The sequence below is a fragment of the Aegilops tauschii genome, chromosome 3 (genome assembly GCF_002575655.3).
Source record: "Aegilops tauschii subsp. strangulata cultivar AL8/78 chromosome 3, Aet v6.0, whole genome shotgun sequence".
Lineage (NCBI taxonomy): Eukaryota > Viridiplantae > Streptophyta > Magnoliopsida > Poales > Poaceae > Aegilops > Aegilops tauschii.
In genome coordinates this window covers 507,209,926-507,232,463 of record NC_053037.3, presented here as the reverse complement: position 1 = coordinate 507,232,463, position 22,538 = coordinate 507,209,926, and the positions used below count along the sequence as shown (strand labels likewise).

Sequence of the window (22,538 nt, the reverse complement as noted above, 5' to 3'; positions counted from 1 at the left end):
ATCAATTACCAAAAAGGGGGAGACTGAAAGTGCAACTAATCCCTGGGTGGTTTTGGTAATTCATAAAAACATATAGCTCATTGAACTAATATCCTTTCAAGTTGATTATTTCAGAAAGTTCAATGATTGGCATGGCATGGACTAGAGATGTGGACCCCTCAAAATGCTAAGGACAAATATTGGCAAAAGCTCAAGACTCTTCATTTCTATTTTAGTGATCCAAGATCACATTGAGTCCATAGGAAAGCCAATACTATTAAAAGGGGATGAGGTGTTGCTTGATGGTCTACTTGCTCAAAATGCTTAGTGATATGCTCCAAAGCCCTCGACCATCTTCTCAAATCCAAATATGTCCTAAACCTAAAGTCAAACTCGGCCCCACCGATATGATTCATCCGGCGCCACCGAGTTCACTTGACATAGCCATAGCCAGAAACCCTAATCAATTCGGTCTCACCAATAGGGATCTCGGTCTCACCAAGATGGGACTGCAAACTCTCTGTTTCCCTTCGTAACATTTCGGTCTCACTGAAATGGGCGATCGGTCCCACCGAGTTCGCAGTGCAAACTCTTTGTTTCTCTTTCGTAACATTTCGGTATCACCGAAAGGAGCGATCAGTCCCACCGAGTTTGCCTGACCAACTCTCTGTTTACTTATTACTGAAATCGGTCTCACCGAGTTGAAGTAATCTGTCAAACCGAGATCAAGTTTTGCCCTAACCCTAGCGCATCAGTCCCACCGAAAATCCAAACGTTCACATTTTGAACTAAATTGGTCTCACCGAGTTCACCTATTCGGTCTGACCGAGTTGGCTCATTTGTGTGTAACGGTTAGATTTTGTGTGGAGGCTATATACCCCTCCACCCTCCTCTCCATTAGAGAGAGAGAGAGTCATTAGAACGTGCCTACATTTCCACTACTCATTTTCTGAGAGATGACCACCTACTCATGTGTTGAGACCAAGACATTCCAATCCAACCACAAGAATCTTGATCTCTAGCCTTCCCCAAGTTGCTTTCCACTCAAATCTTCTTTCCACCATAGCCAAATCTGTGAGAGAGAGTTGAGTGACGGGGAGACTATCATTTGAAGCACAGAGCAAGGAGTTCATCATCAACACACCATCTATTACCTTTTGGAGAGTGGTGTCTCCTAGATTGGTTAGGTGTCACTTGGGAGCCTCCATCAAGATTGTGGAGTTGAACCAAGGAGTTTGTAAGGGCAAGGAGATCGCCTACTTCGTGAAGATCTACCCAAGTGAGGCAAGTCCTTCGTGGGCGATGGCCATGGTGGGATAGACAAGGTTGCTTCTTCGTGGACCCTTTGTGGGTGGAGCCCTCCGTGGAGTCGCGCAACCGTTACCCTTCGTGGGTTGAAGTCTCCATCAACGTGGATGTACGATAGTACCACCTATCGGAACCACGCCAAAAATCTTCGTGTCTACATTGTGTTTGCCTTTCCAAACCCCTCCCTTTACCTTCATATGCAATGATTTATATTCCACTGCTCTACTCTTAGAATTGCATGTGTAGGTTGATTGCTTGACTTGTGCTAAGTTGTTAAAATCTACCAAGACTTAAAATTGGGAAAAGGCTAGATTTTTATTTGGTCAAGTAGTCTAATCACCCCCTCTAGACCTACTTTCGATCCTACAAACGATCGTTACCAACTCTGGTAGTGCAGCGGAAGTAGACGAGTCGGTGTAGATCGTAGTTGGAGTCCCTTGAACGTCGATGACGATCTCGCGAAGCGCCCTCGAACGTAAGACCGAAAGCACGACCTCTCTACTTGGTTGCAAGCGTACGGTCTTCACGATCAGGCAGCGCTTCGCCGTCCAGAGCTAATCGTCGCCGAAGAATTAGAGGGAGGAGATTAGAACCACATCGGGCTTCTAATTATGAGGATTAGAGGTGGCTAGGGCTAGCTCTAATTAGTCAACTAGGACCAACAAGAACTAGAACTAAATCAACTAGAGGAGGCTCAAAAACTTGTATCTTCATAGGGTGGAATTCTTCTAGTATATATATATAGGTTAGTGGGGAGGGAGAGAGCAGCCACCAAGGGGGGAAAGTCCCCCTTGGGGCGCCGGCCTAGGAAGAGGGAGTAGGACTCCCTCCCCTAGTCCAATTCCCCCCCCCCCACCACACACAGACACACAAGGAAAGGGGGCGCCAACTCCTCTTGGGCCCTTGTGGCCCAAGTAGCCTTCCACCTCTTGGCCTTTTAAGGCCCGTTGAAATTTAAATTAAATATAAAATGTTTTAAACACTTCTAGACCATTATATATATATATAATTTAACATCCCTTTTCCACCTATATATAATTAATCGGTATTACCCGATATTCACCGAAACCCTTTCGGTAACCCCAAAACGCTTCCGGAACCTCTTGGAACTATTACGGATATCAATGAAAGAATTCCAAAAATATATTCTCATCACTCCCGTCCCACTAACACTTAGCAGATCATGATTACCTTATGATTGTGACCCCGTAGGTTCGGTTAACCATAGACATGAACAAAACCCCTTCGTTCAATGACCGATAGCGGAACCGTGGACATCCATATCGGTCCCTATGATTACACGAATGATATTAGAGTGAACCTTTGGTTATCATGTGATGTTCCCTTTGCTTCGCGATACTTTACAAAACCCTGTGCGCACGGTATCCTCCTGAGTCATCACCATGCTCACTAAACCATTGCTCCCGTTACCGGTATTGTTCTTCTTTCTTGTTGACGTGTTCCGGCATCCCCATGACGTAGCCACCTGTGTCTGGCCAGACGATGATGGATGCCATCACATCGAGAGGTCCCTAAGAATATCTCTCCATTGTCAGAGGAGCAAATCGCATTCTCAAGTTGTCCGATCATTTGTCAAACTTTCCGGTGTGCCTGAAAGTTGTTGTTATGATCACCTTGTTACAGATGACGTTTGAGCAACCCCAAAGCCCACCGTCTGGTAGGAAGTGACCTGAGACACTCTCATGGTCCGAGGAAGTAAAGCACATGCTAACACTCCGTGTTATAACAGATGATTCCAGACAATATAATCACATAGTATAACATACAAGTATTGGGTTGGTTCATGATCATTCTTCTAACGTCATACCCTCAATGTTGTTTTAGGACTATCGTTACACTTAACGATATCCTAAGATCCGGAAAACATGATCACCAACAACACTTGAGCCAGTCTTCGAGGCGAGACTGGGAACCTATTGTTACAGTTTATCATTCCACACGTGCATATGAGTTTTCCATTGAATCGCATATTCTAGGATCATAGCAGTTATAACATTGAATATAAACTCTTAACTATGAATATGGACTTGATCACGTGTCAATGACAAGAGAAGACAAATAACAGTTAACTAATTTACTTATTAGCGCCACACGCTATCCACAAGAAAAACCATCTAAACAGCCAACGTCCACTTGGTAAAACCACCCTCCAAAATCGTGCTAGGGGTTACTTCTACTAGTTATGGTAGATTACAGAGTATAATGCTAACAAAAATAGGTTGGGATATGAAGTGACTCTATGCAATTCTCTACTCTCTAGTGTTGGATATATGGTAAATGACCCCTCCCCTCCTAACCAAATGATCCATCGATCGGATTGGTCAGGCTTTGGCTCTCTCGTGTGCCCCACTTTTCTGCTCCCTACATCTCCGCTCGAATGTCTTCTCCCTCCTTTTAGCTTCTCCTTCCCCAAGAGGCATGGGCATCTCTCCCTCCCCGAGTAGATTTTCCTCCTCTTGTGTGACTGTATTCTCATCCTCCCACACAACTCTTTCTCCTTTGGCCAGTCATCTCTTTCCCACCCTAGATGGATGGTCATGAAGCTTACACCATGGACGAGGACCTCGTGGTGGAGCTTGTGTTTGCGCCACCTAGCTCTAAGGAAGACGTTGGGACTGCATGGAATGGATCTGTGGCCACCCGCCCAGTTTTGGCGAGGCTCCATCAAGCCATAGTCGTGGTCCGCGTGCCGATGAAGTTGGTGCCTACATTGTTGATGCGTGAGTCATAGTGGATTTTGGGATCTTTGATGGTGTCTAATTTTTCTCTCATGTTGCACGTGCACATGTTTTCTGTTACGTACAAATCGCCTTTATGTTGATGATTCTAGATATATGTTGCAAAGAATTGAATTTATGTTGCAAATGTGTGAGTACATCATTGGTTCCCTTGTTCCGCATGTTGCTTTGCGTTGCTTCTGTATGTTGCATGAAAATTTTCGAGTTTAATAAATGGGATCTGTTTGCATACTCGGAGTACTTGAGTAATCTTATACAGGTCGCAGTGCGAACTATTGCAACGACGTCTCATACACACGCAAAACACGTCGCATGCGGAGACTTATATTGCATGGATCGGGTGTTGCGGGATCATGACTTAACTCGGGCAGCTGCGGAGGCGGCTGATTGAGAAAATTATCACCCCGACCATCGCGTAGATATAAAATACACCAAAAAACTTTGATGTAGATACAGTCATCAGGATGGATTCTGCAATTTGATACTTTTGCTTTCATGAGCAACTAATGACCAATGTAGTGTTTTTTAATACAGTACATTCGCAGTCACTCACACACACGAGCATACACCCACCACTATGAACGCACGCACGCACACTCTACCCCTATGAACACCTTCGAGATACTGAACCGGTCTAGCATCTTGAAATTTTACGAAGTCACCACTGGTGCCTCACAGTCGAGGGGGGCATCTCCTCCCACTGAACGAACACCGTCGGAAGCCTGAAATAAATCTAGAAATAATTCAAACATCAATGTCAAGTCTGGGACTTCAACTCTGGAAAACCACCATCCAACCAGGTTGGTTCAATGACCAATGTAGTTAACGCAGTGATTTAATCAGTCGGGGCATTGGATCCGAACCCTGCCCAATGGAGTCCGACGGCGCCGAACCCGAATGCCGGTGTTTTACAGGTCAGAGTGCCGGCCCTATCATCAGAGCGCCGGTTTAAAGCCCCAGCTCTGCTCGGAGTCCCTATAAATACGTACCGACCAAACCCCCGTCCTGGTGGTTCATTGCCGCACCCGCCCCTCTGTCTGACTCCCACCCCCTCACGCCACGCCACGCCACGCGGCGAGAAGATGGACAAGCACGCCGCCGCCGACGCCGCCGCCGCCGCCGCAGCAGAAGAGGACGTCGAGACGGGCGAGCACGAGCGCAAAGGTGCGCCGCCCATCCCTGTGCTCTCTCGACTCTCTTTTTTTTTCGGCCTGGTGTATAGGGCGGTTTGTTTAACGGCTTTAGCGTGCACGATTATTCCTCCTGGGGACTGGATTGATCGGCCCCGGCGGCGGCGGCGGTCTTTGTTTATTCGATCGTTGCAGGGACGGTATGGACGGCGACGGCGCACATTGTGACGGCGGTGATCGGCTCCGGCGTGCTGGCGCTGGCGTGGAGCGTGGCGCAGCTGGGGTGGGTGGCCGGGCCGCTCGCGCTGGTGGGCTTCGCGTGCGTCACCTACTACACCTCCACGCTGCTCGCCAACGCCTACCGCGCGCCCGACCCCGTCACCGGCGCCCGGAACCACACCTACACCGACGCCGTCCGATCCTACCTCAGTACGTGTCCCCCCTCCCCCTCTGTTCCTCCACACACACACCGAAAAATCCTGAACCCAATGCCTGAAACTTTTCCCCAGGTCCCAGAGAGGTGTTCATGTGCGGGATCGCCCAGTACGGGAACCTGTGGGGCACCATGGTCGGCTACACCATCACCGCCACCATCAGCATGGTGTGAGTATCAAACTTCAGTCTGTGACAAGTTATGATTCAGGGACATGCTGAATCCTGTTTTTCTTTTTCTCCTTGTGTGCTCTGCTTGCGAAGTGCGATCAGGAGGTCGGACTGCGTCCACGAGAACGGCCAGGGCGCGCGCTGCGACGCGCCGGGCACCGTGCTCATGCTCGCCTTCACCGTCGTCCAGGTGGTGCTGTCACAGTTCCCCGGCCTGGAGCACATCACGTGGCTGTCGGTCGTCGCGGCGGTCATGTCGTTCGCCTACTCGTTCATCGGGCTCGCGCTCTCGGTGACGGAGTGGGCGTCGCACGGCCTCCGACCCGACGGCAGGATCGCAGGCGCTACCGCGGCGTCGTCCAGCAAGAAGACGTGGGACGTGCTCCTTGCCCTTGGGAACATTGCCTTTGCCTACACTTTCGCAGAAGTGCTAATTGAGATCCAGGTAGGCATGGATGATGATGATTCAGATACTCAAACTCCAGAAATTATATGTTTGATCAGAATTCAGATACACATGTTTTTATTTCAGAACATTACTCCAAGTGGCAATGTTTTTTGTCAGTAACTTCTTACCTGTTTTGCTTGCAGGATACACTGAAGTCCCCACCATCTGAGCACAAGACCATGAAGAAGGCAGCAATGTATGGAATCGGAGCCACCACCATATTCTACATCTCCGTTGGCTGCGCCGGATATGCCGCATTTGGTTCAGATGCTCCCGGCAACATCCTGACGGCCCCCGGATTAGGGCCATTCTGGCTCGTCGACATCGCCAACATGTGCCTCATCCTCCACCTCATTGGGGCATATCAGGTCAGTACATCTCAATCAGAGATTGAGAATTTGCATATTCCATAAATTTGAAAAGCTGAACTGCTTGAAATGAGGCTTGCAGCTGAACTGTTCAACAGCTCGAACTAAAGTGTTTTCCTCAATGCAGGTCTATGCACAGCCCATATTCGCTACAGCAGAGAGGTGGATTGTCTCCAGGTGGCCAGACACCAAGTTCATCAGCAGTGCATACACCGTCAGCATCCCGCTCATGCAGCGAGGCTCGGTGACCGTCGCGCCTTACAAGCTCGTCCTACGGACCGTCATAGTTATTGCAACAACTGTGGTGGCAATGATGATACCCTTCTTCAACGCGGTGCTGGGGCTCCTCGGCGCGTTCAGCTTCTGGCCGCTAACCGTGTACTTCCCCATAAGCATGCACATTGCCCAGGGGAAGATCACCAAGGGGACGAAGTGGTATCTCCTGCAAGGTCTGAGCATGGTCTGCCTGATGATCTCAGTGGCAGTGGGGATAGGCTCTGTGAGTGACATCGTGGATAGCCTCAAGGTCTCCACCCCTTTCAAAACTGTCAGCTAGAGGATGTACAAGACTTGTAGAATAGCGGTTGAATCTGTAGGCTGAGTCTCTGTACTGTATCGTATCATTTTTCTCTGATGTCCACGTATCGGGACGTGATATCCGATCAGTTCCGCGAAGATTTGGAGCTAACAGCTTAGCTGGATCGGCTGTAATGACCCATTGGCTTGTTTCTACTACCTCTCTAAATAAACTTGCAAGAATGACTAACATGTGAAATAGGAAGTACTGTGTTAAAGGACATGCTCCTCTTTGATAAAATCGAGCCCATTCAAAGTAGTCGAAATTGGACTACGCTGCTATGTTTCATCATTATCTAACAGTGCAGTACAGTAAATCATCATCTAACATTTTTACAGAAACTGCAAGCTATATGACTGAATTTATACAGAAACTGCTAGATACATCACCTATGAGGCTACTACACCTCCAGATTATTATTAACAGCCTGCTAGTTACTTGCTTCCAGCTCACTAGTGATACATTCTAAGGTCCTAATCTGCTACTTCAGAGTGTTGCTGCTATTCTGAGTGTAAAGGTCCTCATCTTGTTGATGGTGGCATCTTACAAAGAAAAGGTAACCTGCTTTTACTTATTATTCTTGTTCTTTGTCCTCCGAATATGGAAGTAGAATAAATGTCAATAAGCATTTTCACAACTTCTCTCATCGTCGGTCGCTCAGAAGGGGCTCGAACAATTTAGACAAGGGCAATGTTAAAAGACCTTTATTATATCTTCTGATGCATAGTTGCCAACTTATAGATCAAACTGCTGCAGTCATGGGATCAAACCCAGGAGACAGTTTCCAGTTCACCTTCAAACTGGTAGTCTGTCCGGCTACGTCCACTAAGAAACTCTCAGGGCACAAGACTAGAGTTCACGTCACTCTCTTCTCGCGCCTTGAGAGAATATGGAAGCCCTGCAGTTCAGAGATAAGCTGACGTAAGACTTAAATCTTCACGCTGATATCTTTAAGGTGTATATATGCATCTAAAGAGTAAGTAATATTTCACTTGCTGATGTTACTACTCAAATATACATGGACAGGTCTACTTTAATGACTTGATGCCAAAACTTGTAAGGATATTATGAAGAAACTAAAAGACAAATTGCATCCATTTAACAGATATTGGTATCAAGTGAAAGATACTACATCAATTATACTGCTTTAATAGTCAAATTAAATAGTTAGTGCTTCATTTCATTAGACGGTGTTATTACCAGGACAGGAGAAGATGAATAATAGAGTAGTTGGGTTTGGGTAGCACTGGCAAAATATTTTCTACAGTACTTACACAGAAGACTAAACGTTAAACCGTTACAGCATTAATAATAACTAAAAAAAAGATGTAAAGATAAGTCAATGTAAGTGACAGGATGTCTCGAACTTACAGCGAGCTATGTAACCATGGGTACCGGCAAAGCAGCTGATGGATTGACCCCTCGCACATGGAAGGACTCGACAATCCACTTTGAGTCACTGTCATCACCACTCTCAGTGTCTTGCTTTCTGTTGAAATCCTCAAGCCTGTTATTTTCATATCTCAGACATGCCAATCCAGATAAGAGAACAACCAGAGAGGTCGCCATGATCAGCACAGCAAAAAGCCGCCTCCGTGAAAAGCTATGATGGTTGTCAATCCACTGGCAAGGGCGTAAACTGGTGCCTGATTGCCTCCAGCCTTCTGAAGTGTCAGTGACACATAGGTCAGAGTTTTCAGAGAATGCATCATCTCCGGCAGTCATCAGGAGTTGTGGGGGGATTGGTCCAGACAAATTGTTGTGAGAGAAATCAGCATAGCTTAGCCTCAGTGACTGCAATGCATCAGGGATTCCACCAGAGATCATGTTATGGGATAGATTGAGTGAATCCAGCATCAAAAGGGAGCCAACTGTGTCAGGAATTTTGCCAGACAAAGAATTCTCTGCAAGATCAAGGTCAACTAGGCTGTTGCACAAACCAATTTCTGGTGGTATTGACCCTTCCAGTGCATTCTGTTCCAAATGCAGGTATGACAATTGCTTCAGGTTACCAATCTGTGCAGGGACTTGGCCAGAGAATCTGTTGTTGGAAGCAACTAGCTTCTTGAGCTGAGAGAGATTTCCCAGCTCCATTGGAAGCTCACTAGAGAAGTTGTTGTTCTGAAGAAGCAGCTGGGTTAGGGTGGCTGAAATGCCTATATCAGAAGATATTCCTCCAATAAATCCATTGTCAGCAACATCAATGATCACAGCATTAGGCAATCCCCATATGCCATGAGGAATGCTCCCACTGAACTGATTTTGACTTACTCTAAACCTTTCTAGTGTCTTGCAAGAAGAGTAAGAGGTGGGGAATTCACCTGAGAAGTTGTTGCTCAAAGCCAGTAAGAACTGCAATTTATCGCTTTGACACAGGAACTTTGGAAATTCACCAGTAAAATAGTTCTCTGATATGTCAATTGCATTGAGTGGTGAGAACCGGCCAAGGTTGGCAGGGAACTTTCCTGAGAACTGATTTTCATAAGTTGAAAACGACTCAAGGAACTCCCAGTCCCCCAGTCCTTCAGGAAGCTCACCGTAGAAGTTGTTCCTGTAGATATGGAAGATCTTAAGCTTCTTCAGGCTAGCAATTTCCTTGGGCAGTACACCAGTAAGTTGATTATGAGACACATCAAATTCAGACAACAATGTCAGGTGTGCAAGCTCAGGAGGAATTTCACCGGTCAGATTGTTTTGGTAGAGCTCAATCTTCCACAGGTTGCGCAAGTTGGATATCGCCTTCGGGAACACACCGGTCATCTGATTGCGCGAGAAGTCCAGGGTCCCAAGTGACTCCAAATGAAAGACTGAAGCTGGTATCTCTCCTCTAAGGTTGCATTGCCCCAAGAATAGCCATGTCAGGTTCTTCAGGAGTCCAATGCTTTCAGGAACACCACCTTCATCGAAACTGTTCTCTCCTAGGCCCAATTCAGTTAGGCCTGATAATTTGCTGATCCACACAGGGAATGCACCAGAAAAACCATTTGTTGACAAATCAAGAACTTTCAGTTTGAGCAATGATGAAAGATCAGGCAGTTGGCCTGTCAAGCTGTTCATTGACAAATTAAGAACTTGCAAATTTGTGCAGTTGGTCAGTGCTGCAGGGATAGTGCCTGAGATGGAATTTGCGCTGAGGTCCAAAGTATGCAACTGGTGGAGAACAGAAAATGATGGTGATATTGTGCCTGACAGCGAGGCATTTGAGAGTGACACTCCTGTGACCTCACCAGAAATTTCATCGCACGTTACACCGTGAAACTGGCACGGTGAGTGAGATTCATCCCAGTTGCTCAGGTAATTCTGTGGATCCTCCAAATGAATTTTGATGTCGAGGAGTGCGTCTTTTTCCAGAGGTGAAGATGCGGATATCCCAACATTGGCAAATAGGAGAATGCACCAGACATATATCTGAATAGGTGAGGTTGACATCCTGTGTACCTGAAAATAAGGGATCCTAAAAATTAGTCACCAGAAATATATCTGAAGAGGTGAGGTTGACATACTGTGTACCTAACCTAAAAATAAGGGATCCTAAAATTAGTTTGGGCCCACTGCATATGATGAAAATATAAATGCCTAACGATATTTCCACTAAAGTAGACACTTCTTAAATTCCAGAAACGAACGAAAGCAGTTTGCAGTTGGCTATCACCATAGTTGTATTCGTACTTTTATTGCAGTTGATGGAAATTGAAGTGTGAAAAGACTTCAAACATATCATTGTACTGAATCCTGCTACTGAATAAACGTGGGGACCAAGCTACTAAAGTGATAGTTCTTGTTAGCCTAGGCTCCTAGCAAATATCAGTCTTCTCATGCTCTAGTTCTTCAGAAACAGAAATGTACTCTCTGAACACCAAATTCTCTTCCAAGTTTCTAATCACTGCAGATTTATTCAGAAACCTATATGCAGATATTTTATTTTAGCATTTAAATTGGATATACCCAAACCTTTTCCCGGCCTCTCGGTCTCGGATCACTAGAACCGGATCTTGGATGTGTTCATACTTCATGTCGACATTTGACTCATCCAGCAAGTGGTTCCCGGAGCAGAACAAAGGTCCTTATTACCGTTGTCTCTAGCACATACGGCCATTTTCTCCGGTCAAAAAAGAAAGAAAGGAAAAAAAAAACATATGGCCATTGTCTAGTATTGCGTCACACGACGGCGAAATGCGAGTTCTGGTGCCTGCAGTTCGATCAGCAACAGATCGTTGCCTACCACACACGATCGAAGGGCGCGGCGCGACTCTACTGTACATGATCTGCAATCTATGGGCTCCGCTAGCTGCACTAAGTTCCACGGTTTCTGCATGCATCATGTTGGATTCTTGGCACGGAGCCAACCTATGTTTTGTCCAGTACTGATGATCACCAAGGCACCAACACATCCCTGTCAGCGACATGAACCATGCGTATGGAACAATATTTCTCCCTTGCTCTTTTGGTGAGAAGAGCTACTCTATCTAATTAACATGTTCATGACCCTATGCCTGCTATGGTTATGTGCATCATGTGATGCAGATGTCGGGGGGTAATCCTCCTTTTTGAGAAAAAATGACCATATGCCTGCTGTGAGAAAACAGTATGTTCATGTGGCAGGCTACCGCTTCTCAGGATAAGCAATCAAAAGTACATGACAGGAATCAAGAAATGCACAAGAAATACAACATTATCAGAACTAAATTTAGATACATCGATCTATATAGTGGCTCTGTATTCCCGCAAAAAAAGAAAAGAAAAAAATAGTGGCTCTGTAACAGGAAACAACGGAGAACACGTGGTACGGAACTTTCAAGGAAGGAACGCAGAACCCGTTGGCTATATTTGTGTGTCCGTACAGCGATAAACTACTGCAGTGGAGTACATAGGTGCTCACTCCTAGTCAAGTTCGTAGTACTACATGCAAAACGTATCCGCGTATCAAACGGAGAAATGTAACCGCACACAAAAATAAAGGCGGGCAAGCACAGGGGAATGGAGGAACGCACCAGCTAGAAGAAGGCAGGCAGGAGGCGCGCGATTAATCCTCGGCCTCGATTGATCGGTCTGGTCAAGCCCAGTACTCCTACTAGCCGAGAGGGCCAGAGGAGAAGAGAGAGGAACCGGCGGGCGAGCTCTCTCGGCTAAGTAGTGGAGCGAGAGAGACGGAGCAGAGGAGAGCGGCCACGCGGGCAGGAGGTGCGGGCGCCTCTAGCTTTTGTTGCTCTGAAGCCTGCTCCCTCCGATGCGCCGGTGTACTCCCTATATATATAGCGGTGGCGGTTCATTGCGTCTCGGGATTTGCACTTGTACGCACAGACAACGACGGATTTTACACTAACGGGGACAAAACGCGACGGGCTCCGTCCCGTCCAGTCCCACCCGCGCGCCGGGGGAGGCAGCCGGAATCTTCTATCCTGTGGATCGCGGGAGGCTGCGGCGGGCGGCATCGGTGGTGGTCTGGTGGACGCTGCCATCCACTGGCTGAAAGTGAAAGCAACGGCCGCGTCGCGCAGCTCCAGCCCGGCCGCGCCCCCGTGCCCGCGCGTCGACGGACGCTGAGTCACCGGCACTAGAACGCCGGTCGAGAGGAGTAGTGCTGACCTGAAACTGTTGTTCCTCTCCTTCCTGCAAAACGAACTGTAAACGAACGGAGCAGGGCGGTCGATTTTTCTCAACCTTTGGAATGGCCCCTCCCGTTTCAACCACGGTAGGTAAGGTAGGTTCATGGAAAACGAAGCGCCAATCAGCGAGCCTCGGACTCTAGCTAAGAGACGAGAACGCCACCAACAGAAATTCGAGTCAAAGATCTGCCGAGCCAGCTCACTGCCCTGCCAGAAGCAAACACTACAGGTGCAGATAACAGATTGCTCACACCGAAAGCTGCAGATCATGGCAAATACTATATAATCATCCTGTACCTCTTAGCCAGATTCTCTGCAGATCACGCATGTAAATCGTACTATATGCTGTATAGTAGTATCAGATAAGTTCCTCGTCTTGATGCAGATAAAGAACTGCAATCAGCAGCCAAAGCGATTTGTCTGGGTGGTGTTTTGCAACAGACCAAAGAACACAGTTTTGTATCGGCGCGACTGATTGGATTGCGACGTGAACCCCGTGAATTGCCTGTTATTGGACGGAGGGAGTATTAAACAATACAGCGTACGTTAAACCGCCATTGCATCAGCTTGTAGTACTGCGACAGCGAAGTGATCCCCTGCTTGACTTGTTCATGTGCCCAACTTTAATTATTGGAGCAGTGGACGTCGCTGCTGAAGAACATGTTTGCTAGTAGCCCCAAAAATAGACTGGGTCAGTCGATTTGCTAGGGTCAATCTGAGCCGTTAGATAAAGAGCTAGGTCCATATTATATTATTCCTAAATTGTCTAAGAAACAGCCCGAACATCAAAATCCTCTCTTTAAACTAGTTTCTTTTTTTGGCTGTTTTGATCAGTCGACCGTTCATAGACTGGTGACCAATCGACCATTCATAAACTCTAAAATGAAAGTGCCCATAAAATGTTGAAAACATACTTAAAAAAAGCGAAAACTACTATGCTGATCATTCTGGGCAAGTCTTAATCTTGTTTTGCCAAACATATCAAAAATATATATTAAAAAGTAGTACGATTTTAGATGTCTGGGTGACATAGTGGCTGAGTTGGGTGCTGACTAGGCGGTCTGTTTCATAGACTGGTGACAATTCCAGGTTGACATATGGGCTTCTCTTCCGGTGCCCTGGTTTAGGCGGATTCGACTACAGTTTGTCTAATTCACATTTAGATGTTTTTTAAGAATGTCACATTTAAGCTCCTGCAAATATATAATGCAATAACAAGAAACAAAAAAAAACTAGGACAAAAAAAATAAACCACAAACAAAGTAGACATCAGGTTAGATGTGACATAACTATGTCACATCTAGATGTGTCCTAGACAGACCCATTCGACTATCTATCCTTCCTCCAACAGTTCTTCCTCCTCCCGCAGCATGCTGCCAACGATCTATGTGGGAAAACATAGTAAAAAAAATCGCCCGACGATCAACCAGGTACACTATGAAGATACAATAATGGTTTGGATCGGTTCGTTACCAACTCCGAGTTGCAGAGCGTAAGTTAAACCGCCGTTGCATCAGCTTGTAGTACTGCGACGGCGAAATGATCCCATGCTTGACTTATTCCTTTAGTTATTGCGAGCAGTGGACGACCCTGTCGAAGAACATGTTTTTTTAGAAGGCCTGGCTAAACACAAAAAAATAGATTTGGTCAGTCGATTTGCCAGGATCGATCTGAGCCGTTAGATATCCATATTACAACCCAAAATTGTCTAAAAAACAACCCAAACTTCAAATTCGTCTACTTTACAACTTTAAGCTCTGTAAATCGGACAACTATCAACCGTCCTCTCTTGAAACCAATTTTCTGGGCTGTTTTGACCGGTTGACGTTCAGTCAACTATCCTGGTCAGTTCCCATGCCAATCCCTTTTTGTTCAACAGTTGAACCAAAAATGAAAGTACCCAAAAAAAATTCAGAAAACAATTCTAAAACTGAGCAATACTATGCTAATCATTCTAGGAAACTCTCAATCCTTTTTTTGCCAAACAGATTAAAAATTACAGGGAAAATAGACATTCAGAATAAATTTTGGTCAAAATTTGAATAAAAAATGAAACTGCCCAGAAAATACTAAAAATAGACTCAGAAATGTAAACTGCTATGCTAATCATTCAGGAAAAGTCTTAATCTTGTTTGCCAAATAGATTAAAAGTTACAAGTTTTGGATGTCTGGGTGACATGGCGGCCGAGCTGGGTGCTAAGTAGGCGGTCAACAAGTGAAAGCTGGTCAAAACAACCCACAAAATTGGTTTGAGCAGAGGAGGGCTGATGGTTTTTCTGGTATTCAAAGTTTAGAAAATAAAAAGCGATTCTACGACTTTACCATTCAAATCGATTGGATTGATTCTACTATTCTTGTTAGCAGAATCTATAATCAGAACGTTCGGCAAACCCGACATGTCGCCGGGGGGGGGGGGGGGGGGGGGGGGGGGGTATAATGAAAAATTACTGCAGGAAGATTTCGAGGAATTCTGTGAGCTGCAGCTAGATATTTAAGTGGAATCAAGCACGGAATATATGTCATGGAACAGTCAGTCTGGCTGGAGTATGTACATAAATCTCGGGGACCATTTTTTTTTTTAAATAGACGCAGGAGAGCTGCGTATTTCGATTGATTAGAAGAAGCGGTAAAGAAACCGATGCTCGGTTAATTAAGGGAAACCGAGCTAAAACCTTTAAAAAAGCACACCACACCTAGGCTCGGGCACAACAGGACATACAGGAAACGCCTAGAGGCCAAAAAGACCGGCACAAGCATGTAAGACGACATCATCGTCGCCGGAGAGAAACGACATGTCCGATGAAAGAGGAGCGAACATGTGCCTCTCCGATCCCGAGAGGGCGCCCAACCTGACTCGCCAGGCGCTGCAAGCATGTCGTGTGCGCTCCAAATGCCCACCACCAAAACGCTGCCCGCTTCAGATCCACCGCGCCACCACTACCAAGTGCTCCCGGCATCCAACTTGACTCCAAGGCAATGCTTTCAACAAAGTAATGACACCAATGGCGCCACCATTACACACGGTTTTCACCGGGAGACAAGAACTCGAAGCAGGGAAAGGTGTCGGATCCCCTCGATGGCGCCTCCAACAAGGCAAAATCATACCCGAAGGCATCATTCGCCACCAGCCCAACCGAAGTCGAGCATGACTTTCGTCAGGGAGCCGAGCACCTATGCCGAGACGGCGTCTCCAACACACCACCACCAAACCGGAGCAGCAGACGCCACCTGCTACACCGCCCAAGAACCAGCCGAAGCGCCGCCGGCGCGCAAGTCAGAGCAACCTGAAGGCCGTGCCCCGACCATGCCACCGCGGACCACCATCCCCACAAGGAGCCACCAAGCAACCCGACTGCAGACAGTCGCCGGCCGACCCACCTTCGGGCCTCCGGCCGCCAAATTCCGGATCCGGCCGCTCCAGGCCAGAGGCCGCCCGCGCCTCCAGCACCACCGCCAGCCATCGATCTGGACCACCTCCAGATCCACCACGCCCGCAGCGCCGACGACATCCCAACATCACGCCGGAGGAGAGAAGCAGGGCCGCTGGCGAGTGCCCGGGCCACCACCACCCTCGCCGGACCAGATCTGGGCAGGGGACGCCCCGAACCGTCGCGAGCAGGCATCACGGGCGGCCACCACGCTGCCCCCGCAGCCGTAGCGGCGGCGCCACCGTCGAGAGCCCCTGGCCGCCGCCGCCCCAGCTTCCTGGCGCGGAGCCCTGCCACGGCACCGCCGCCCGCAGCTCCATGCCTCCGTCGCGTCGCCGCGTAGATCTGGAGGACATCTCGCTGCAGCCCGGCACCTCGCGCCCGTGCCCCGCGCCCAAAGCTGCCCTGCCGCCACCTTCCTTGGGCCAGCCCGAGCTTCGCTGGGATGAGCCCTCCGGCGGCGGTGGGACGAGAGGAGGAGGGGAAGAGAGCTGCGGCGGCTAGGGTTGTCTCCCCCGAGCCGCCAGGGAGGCGACGCGGGGGTTGTGATCTTTTTTTTGTAAACCACACTTTCAACCATCTCGGGGACCAATTACGTTTCCCATTATTGCAGTTATGTTGTGACACCTTTGGCTCGTGTTCCACTCGAGTGGGTTCCAGTCACAAACATCGTCCGTACTGCTAGCATCCCTAGCCTCTTGACATGCACCGAGCGACACCTCTTTTGGTGCCACTATGTTTGGACTATCGATCACCGGTCACGGCACGTCGGCAAACCCTGCAATAATGCGACTGCACGTGTAGATCGAACGGCTAGCAATACGCCCGTGTCAAGAGTTTGCATGTCTATCTGCATATGTTGCGTTTTGCCATGGCCCATGAGCCTATGTGGCCACTCAGATGCGGATGGGAGCACTGACGGGGCAATTATTTAGGTCGAGTCAGCGTCTCAACAGCAACGGGGATATCGGATCCATCGAGGAGATTCTTCGGCGGTCAATTCGCGATGATTCTGTGAGCGCTTTAGCATCATGGAGGATCAGATATTTGTGTTAGCAGTGGAAAAACGTTGGAGAGATGACGCGATCGGTCGTGTTCTGAATCTGAAGCCTAGATATAAGACAGTAACAGGTTAACTCCCATGAAGTGTGCTTAAAGATGGACCATGCTGAAATTTGCCGAAATCACACATGCAATTAGGAGGGAGTCAGAGTCAGCTGCATGAGAGGTGCTTATCTGCAGAATGTAGATCGACAAAACCGGGTGGCTTTGGGCGGCAGCATATCCTGATCTCTTCAATGTATCATTAACAGGTTGACGTCTGATCTCCGACTTGGCCTCCGCTTAAATTATTGCCAATGATGATTGGGATGAATGATTATCCTGTTGTTTCCCAGCACCTCCAGACTGTAGTCCTCCACCGTTCCGTGCCTGGGATAGATTTTTATTTTTATTTTTTTGAGATAACCGTGCCTGGGATAGATGACCAGACCAAAATAAAACTTGGTGGCAGCCCATGTCAGGTCCACCTCTAGCTTGGACCCCAAAGCTTGTTAGCCAAACTGTGTGTGCACCAGTACTACCCGCCTAACTTAGGAAAAGCGCGCGCATGCAAACCAAAGATGTGCTAAAAAGCAAAAGCAAAAAGAGCGCGCGTGCGACGGCAATGTCTCGGACGATGCCGGTCGAGGTCACGTACAGTTCTGCCGCGGCTATTACTTCCACGAGCTCGATCGCTCGCGGAGGCCGCCGGCGTGGCTTCCTGTTGCACGCGCGGCGCTTGAAAGTGAAGAAAGCTGACGGGCGACTAGCAAATAGGAGAGGACCGGCCGTCTCGTGCTGATACTCCACTGCGGATCGATCATCGATGTCATGCGCAGCATGGCTCGTCGCGGTCGTCCGAGCGATTTGCGTCTCCACTTGGGTTGATCCTCCCCTGATCGGGCGCCTCTTCTGTCCTCTGACGGTCGCGTCGGTCGACTGGTCGAGGGTGTCAAACTGTCAATCGCCGGGGCAGAGCACCGATCGATCGGGCAGGCAGCATTCCGCCTGGCCGTGCGCCGCCAGAGGCAGAGCGCAACATGTCGTGTGACGTCCGTGTCGGCCTTGTCGCTGGATCCTCCGAGAGATCGATCGATCCACAGATGCGGATTTCCGTGTCGCCGGCACTGTTTACCGGCGAGGACAGACGTGACGACTCATCACAGGTAATCGTCCGGGGAGACGCGACTCGGTCTGATCCTAACATACGAGCACGTGCGGGGCGTACAGGGAGTGTGCAACTCGTGTTTACGTCGGCGTCGCGCGTACCACACGATCGAGCGGGCGACGCCATCACGATCGATCCACGCAAGCATTTTGCGCTTGTTCCAACGAAATCAGCTTGGGTAAAGCCTCAACAGGTTGAGATCTTTTGAAACGGAAGAAAAACATAGAAGACTTGAATGAGAATGAGCGTCCTGCATCCTCATGTAATAGCTGAATAAAATAAGTAGTAGGAATCGGAAATAAAATGACATCCAGGTCCGTAGACCACCTACCTACCAACGACTCCAAACACTGTAGCGAGCCGAAGGCACATCGTCGCCATTGTCCCCATTACGGAGGCAAACAAACCTTATTGTAATAGACAGTAAGAAAGTCGCCGTGCTAAGAGCATCTACAACCGGACATGACAAATCCGGCCCCTCAAACACGGACACGTCCGCGAGCAGTGACCGGTCACACCTCATATTTACTTCTCTGCATCTGGATATCATATATTTGAAACCGTAAATCCGTAGAAAGCATGCAAGTAAGGAAATCCTATGTAGATCAACCTATACCACAAAAATCCTCGTCGGAGATATCCACTATCTCCCTGCCCGGCTCCAGGTACATGGGTGGCAGCCGCAACTCCGGCTCCAGCGGCTGCTCCGGATCGGCCTCCGCCTCCATCTCTGCGCAAGTTCGGAAAAGCACGTCGGTCTCCACCCATTCCTACCGGTTGGCCTACACATAGGTCTTATCCTGGATGGACTCCAGGATGGTCTGCTGCTCTGCCATCTCGGCCGCTTGGGTGACCGCGAACTCCGCGTCCGCATCCTCCATGTTGAAGCCCGGAGCCGGTGTTGGCTGCTCCGCCCCGTCCTCCTCCGGGTCCGCCACCTCCATCGGAGTCGACTACACCTCCTCTTCCGGCTCCGGCGAGTGATAACCCACAAGTATAGGGGATCGCAACAGTTTTTGAGGGTAGAGTATTCAACCCAAATTTATTGATTCGACACAAGGGGAGCCAAACAATATTCTCTAGTATTAGCAGCTGAGTTGTCAATTCAACCACATCTGAAAGGCTTAATATCTGCAACAAAGTATTTAGTAACAAAGTAATATAGAAGTAACAGTAACGGTAGCAAAAGTAACAGTAGCAGTTTTGTAGTGATTGTAACAGCAGTAGCAACGAAAGTAACTTAGCAAAGATCAATATGTGACGAACTCGTAGGCAATGGATCGGCAATGATAATTGTGTCGGATGATATTCATCATGTAGCAGTCATAACCTAGGGTGACACAGAACTAGCTCCAATAAATCAATATAATGTAGGCATGTATTCCGTATATAGTCATACGTGCTTATGGAAAAAGAACTTGCATGACATCTTTTGTCCTACCCTCCCGTGGCAGCGGGATCCTAATGGAAGCTAAGGGATATTAAGGCCTCCTTTTAATAGAGAACCGGAACAAAGCATTAGCACTTACTGAATGCATGAACTCCTCAAACTACGGTAATCACCAGAAAGAATCCCAATTATTGTCACCTTGGGGTATGCGAATCACAAATCTTAATAGATGTCTACAACTTGTAAGATAGGATCAGGAATACAAATATATTCATGAAAACATAATAGGTTCAGATCTGAAATCATGGCACTCGGACCCTAGTGACAAGCATTAAGCATAGCAAAGTCGTAGCAACATCAATCTCAGAACATAGTGGATACTAGGGATCAAACCCTAACAAAACTAACTCGATTACATGATAAATCTCATCCAACCCATCACTGTCTAGTAAGCCTACGATGGAATTACTCATGCACGGCGGTGAGCATCATGAAATTGGTGATGGAGGAAGGTTGGTAATGATGATGGCGACGAACCCCCCTCTCCGTAGCCCCGAACGGACTCCAGATCAGCCCTCCCAATGAAGAACAGGATGCGGTGGCGGCTCCGTATCGTAAAACGCGATGAATCCTTCTCTCCGGTTTTTTCTCCCCGGATAGGGTTATATAGACACTGGTGTGCGTCGATCCTAAACAAAAGGTTTAAAACCCCTTTCCGCGATGGCATCTGGAACCATCGCCAAGTGAGTGTGGGCGATAGGGGGGGTCCTTCCCACACGACCCAGAAACCGTCGGGGATATGTCCTCCTGGCACACACGTTCGGCAAAATGAGGTCGTGTGCGACCGGCGAGCGCTCAAATACGGAAATATGTACAGTACAGCTAAAAAATACAATTATACGGCGAAATTGTTTCCGGTCGCAAGTACATCCCACACAGTCAGTCTCTGCTAAATGTTTCCGTTCGTATGTACATCCCACAGAGTCGCTCCAAGGAAAACGTTTCCGTTCACAGGTACACCACACACAATTGTTCCCCTTAAATCGTTTGTGATAGCGTTGCCATTGCACACGATATTAATAATTTTATCGTTTGCGTCATTGAATGCATCACACACGGTGCGTAGAAAGAAACTATGTGGCAACGGCTGTTCATCACACACACTTTTTATGTGGTAAACGTTTGCGCAAGGGGGCCTAACGCAAACAGTTTTCAAGAGAAAGTCGTGTGTGCAGTGGAGATTGATCGCACACGTAGTGGATCCTAGAAACGTTACTGATCTCCACGTATATCGCAGACGTTTCGCTTTCGCAAACCGTGTGCAGTGTAATGACTATTTAATCCATAATTAATCCAATTAATCCCTAATTTAAAAATCACATGTTATGAATTTGAAAGTAGGCAGTCACTTATTTCATATCCAACCATGTTTATTACAAATATAGGTTCAACCACGAATCCATAATTCAATGCACAGGTACATATACTGAAGAACTACAGAAGCACCAAGTAAAGAATGATGAACCACAGTTGTACTAAAGACTGTAAAGAGAGAGGCGAAATACATTCTGGTTGCTGCAGAAGGTGAAGCGGAATGCCCATATTGTGCCCTCCTCCATGCGTAAGGCGCGCATGACTCTAGGCCAACCCCTTGTGATGGCTGCCCGTCCATCCTTCACTGTCTTCATTAGGACTTCTCGATGCTCATTGTAGTCTGGATGAAATACTTTAACCTTCATTGTGTGTCAACCAATCATGTACTTTGTGAGGTAATCATGAGTGAACTGCTTTGGGAACCACTGGGAACGAAAAAGATTCAGACATTGTTGTCTAATAACTCATTATGGGCAGTAAAAAGAGAAGGCTGCAGAGTTTGTAGTTACCATCCTACAGCTCACTGTTGTGTTGGATAGAGCATAAACAAATAATTTGCTTGCCACCATTCGTATCTTTTTGCTAATAATCCATATCAGTTTCCTCACTTGATGCTTGTTCATCAATATCTCATTGCCCCATACGTAAAAAGGGTCGATGCGTGGATCATTCCCAAGGGCATATGTACCTACAAGCAACAAGTCAATATTAGAAGCTAACAAGTGTCCAGGCCTGGATCTATATGCACTACATTATGGAACGACGGGGGAGTACAAGCCGAGGGATGAAGCTAATCTCGGCGGAAAATGGTGGCCACTCCCGTTGTTGTCCTGCATAAGTAGTGGAAAGGCATGATAGGTACAACAATCTTAACATCAAACAAATATAGCAAAGGTAAACAAGATCACCTCCAAATGATAGCTTGAATGTGTTGGTTTCAGCATGCTGTTAAAGCAGATATAAAATGGAAGGCAATGTTACCGACAGCAGGCTTAACAGCCATCAAATATTGCAATTCAAACTGGTATTGTTGAAAATGAATAGAACGTAGGTAATGCTTAGACATCACACTGGATAAATGTGTAAAACTGAAAATAAAAGGCATGTGTTAACTACACCAGGAATAACTGGAACCAAATATAGCCGTTCAAACTGCTATTGATGTAGTCGAGCGGCACAGTTCCGACTTGCACATAATGAACCACACATTGTGAATGACTGTAATAAACAAGGAATAAATGTGTAACACCCCGGGTGTCATGCTACAGTAAACTCCTATTAATGGTGCCACATCATCATTATTAAATTTTGCTAATCATCATGTTGTCCCAAAGCGACCTCAAATTCAAATTTAAAAGA

General features: G+C 47.4%; 2 protein-coding genes across 2 annotated transcripts; one reads left to right on the top strand and one right to left on the bottom strand.

The window, feature by feature from the left end:
- Positions 1-5,058: 5,058 nt before the first annotated feature.
- LOC109776272 (amino acid permease 6) lies at positions 5,059-7,370 on the top strand. The gene is made up of 6 exons (XM_020334928.4): positions 5,059-5,210; positions 5,372-5,605; positions 5,686-5,779; positions 5,873-6,224; positions 6,371-6,595; positions 6,723-7,370. The coding sequence occupies exons 1-6, from the start codon at positions 5,129-5,131 to the stop codon at positions 7,149-7,151; spliced, it is 1,416 nt and encodes a 471-aa protein (XP_020190517.1). The 5' UTR covers positions 5,059-5,128; the 3' UTR covers positions 7,152-7,370.
- Positions 7,371-7,421: 51 nt separating this feature from the next.
- LOC109776262 (uncharacterized) lies at positions 7,422-12,432 on the bottom strand. The gene is made up of 3 exons (XM_020334920.4): positions 12,164-12,432; positions 8,544-10,610; positions 7,422-8,070 (listed from the first exon to the last, which is right to left on the bottom strand). The coding sequence occupies exon 2, from the start codon at positions 10,599-10,601 to the stop codon at positions 8,550-8,552; it is 2,052 nt and encodes a 683-aa protein (XP_020190509.1). The 5' UTR covers positions 10,602-10,610; positions 12,164-12,432; the 3' UTR covers positions 7,422-8,070; positions 8,544-8,549.
- Between the last annotated feature and the right edge of the window lie 10,106 nt (positions 12,433-22,538).

What these genes read in the sequence shown, in the direction of transcription:
- LOC109776272 (XM_020334928.4), top strand. Translation starts at nt 5,129, where the DNA reads ATGGACAAGCACGCCGCCGCCGACGCCGCCGCCGCCGCCGCAGCAGAA. An exon ending in GGGCGAGCACGAGCGCAAAG is followed by an intron (nt 5,211 to 5,371) that starts GTGCGCCGCCCA and finishes CGATCGTTGCAG; the next exon opens with GGACGGTATGGACGGCGACG. An exon ending in ACCTCATTGGGGCATATCAG is followed by an intron (nt 6,596 to 6,722) that starts GTCAGTACATCT and finishes TCCTCAATGCAG; the next exon opens with GTCTATGCACAGCCCATATT.
- LOC109776262 (XM_020334920.4), bottom strand. Translation starts at nt 10,601, where the DNA reads ATGTCAACCTCACCTATTCAGATATATGTCTGGTGCATTCTCCTATTT.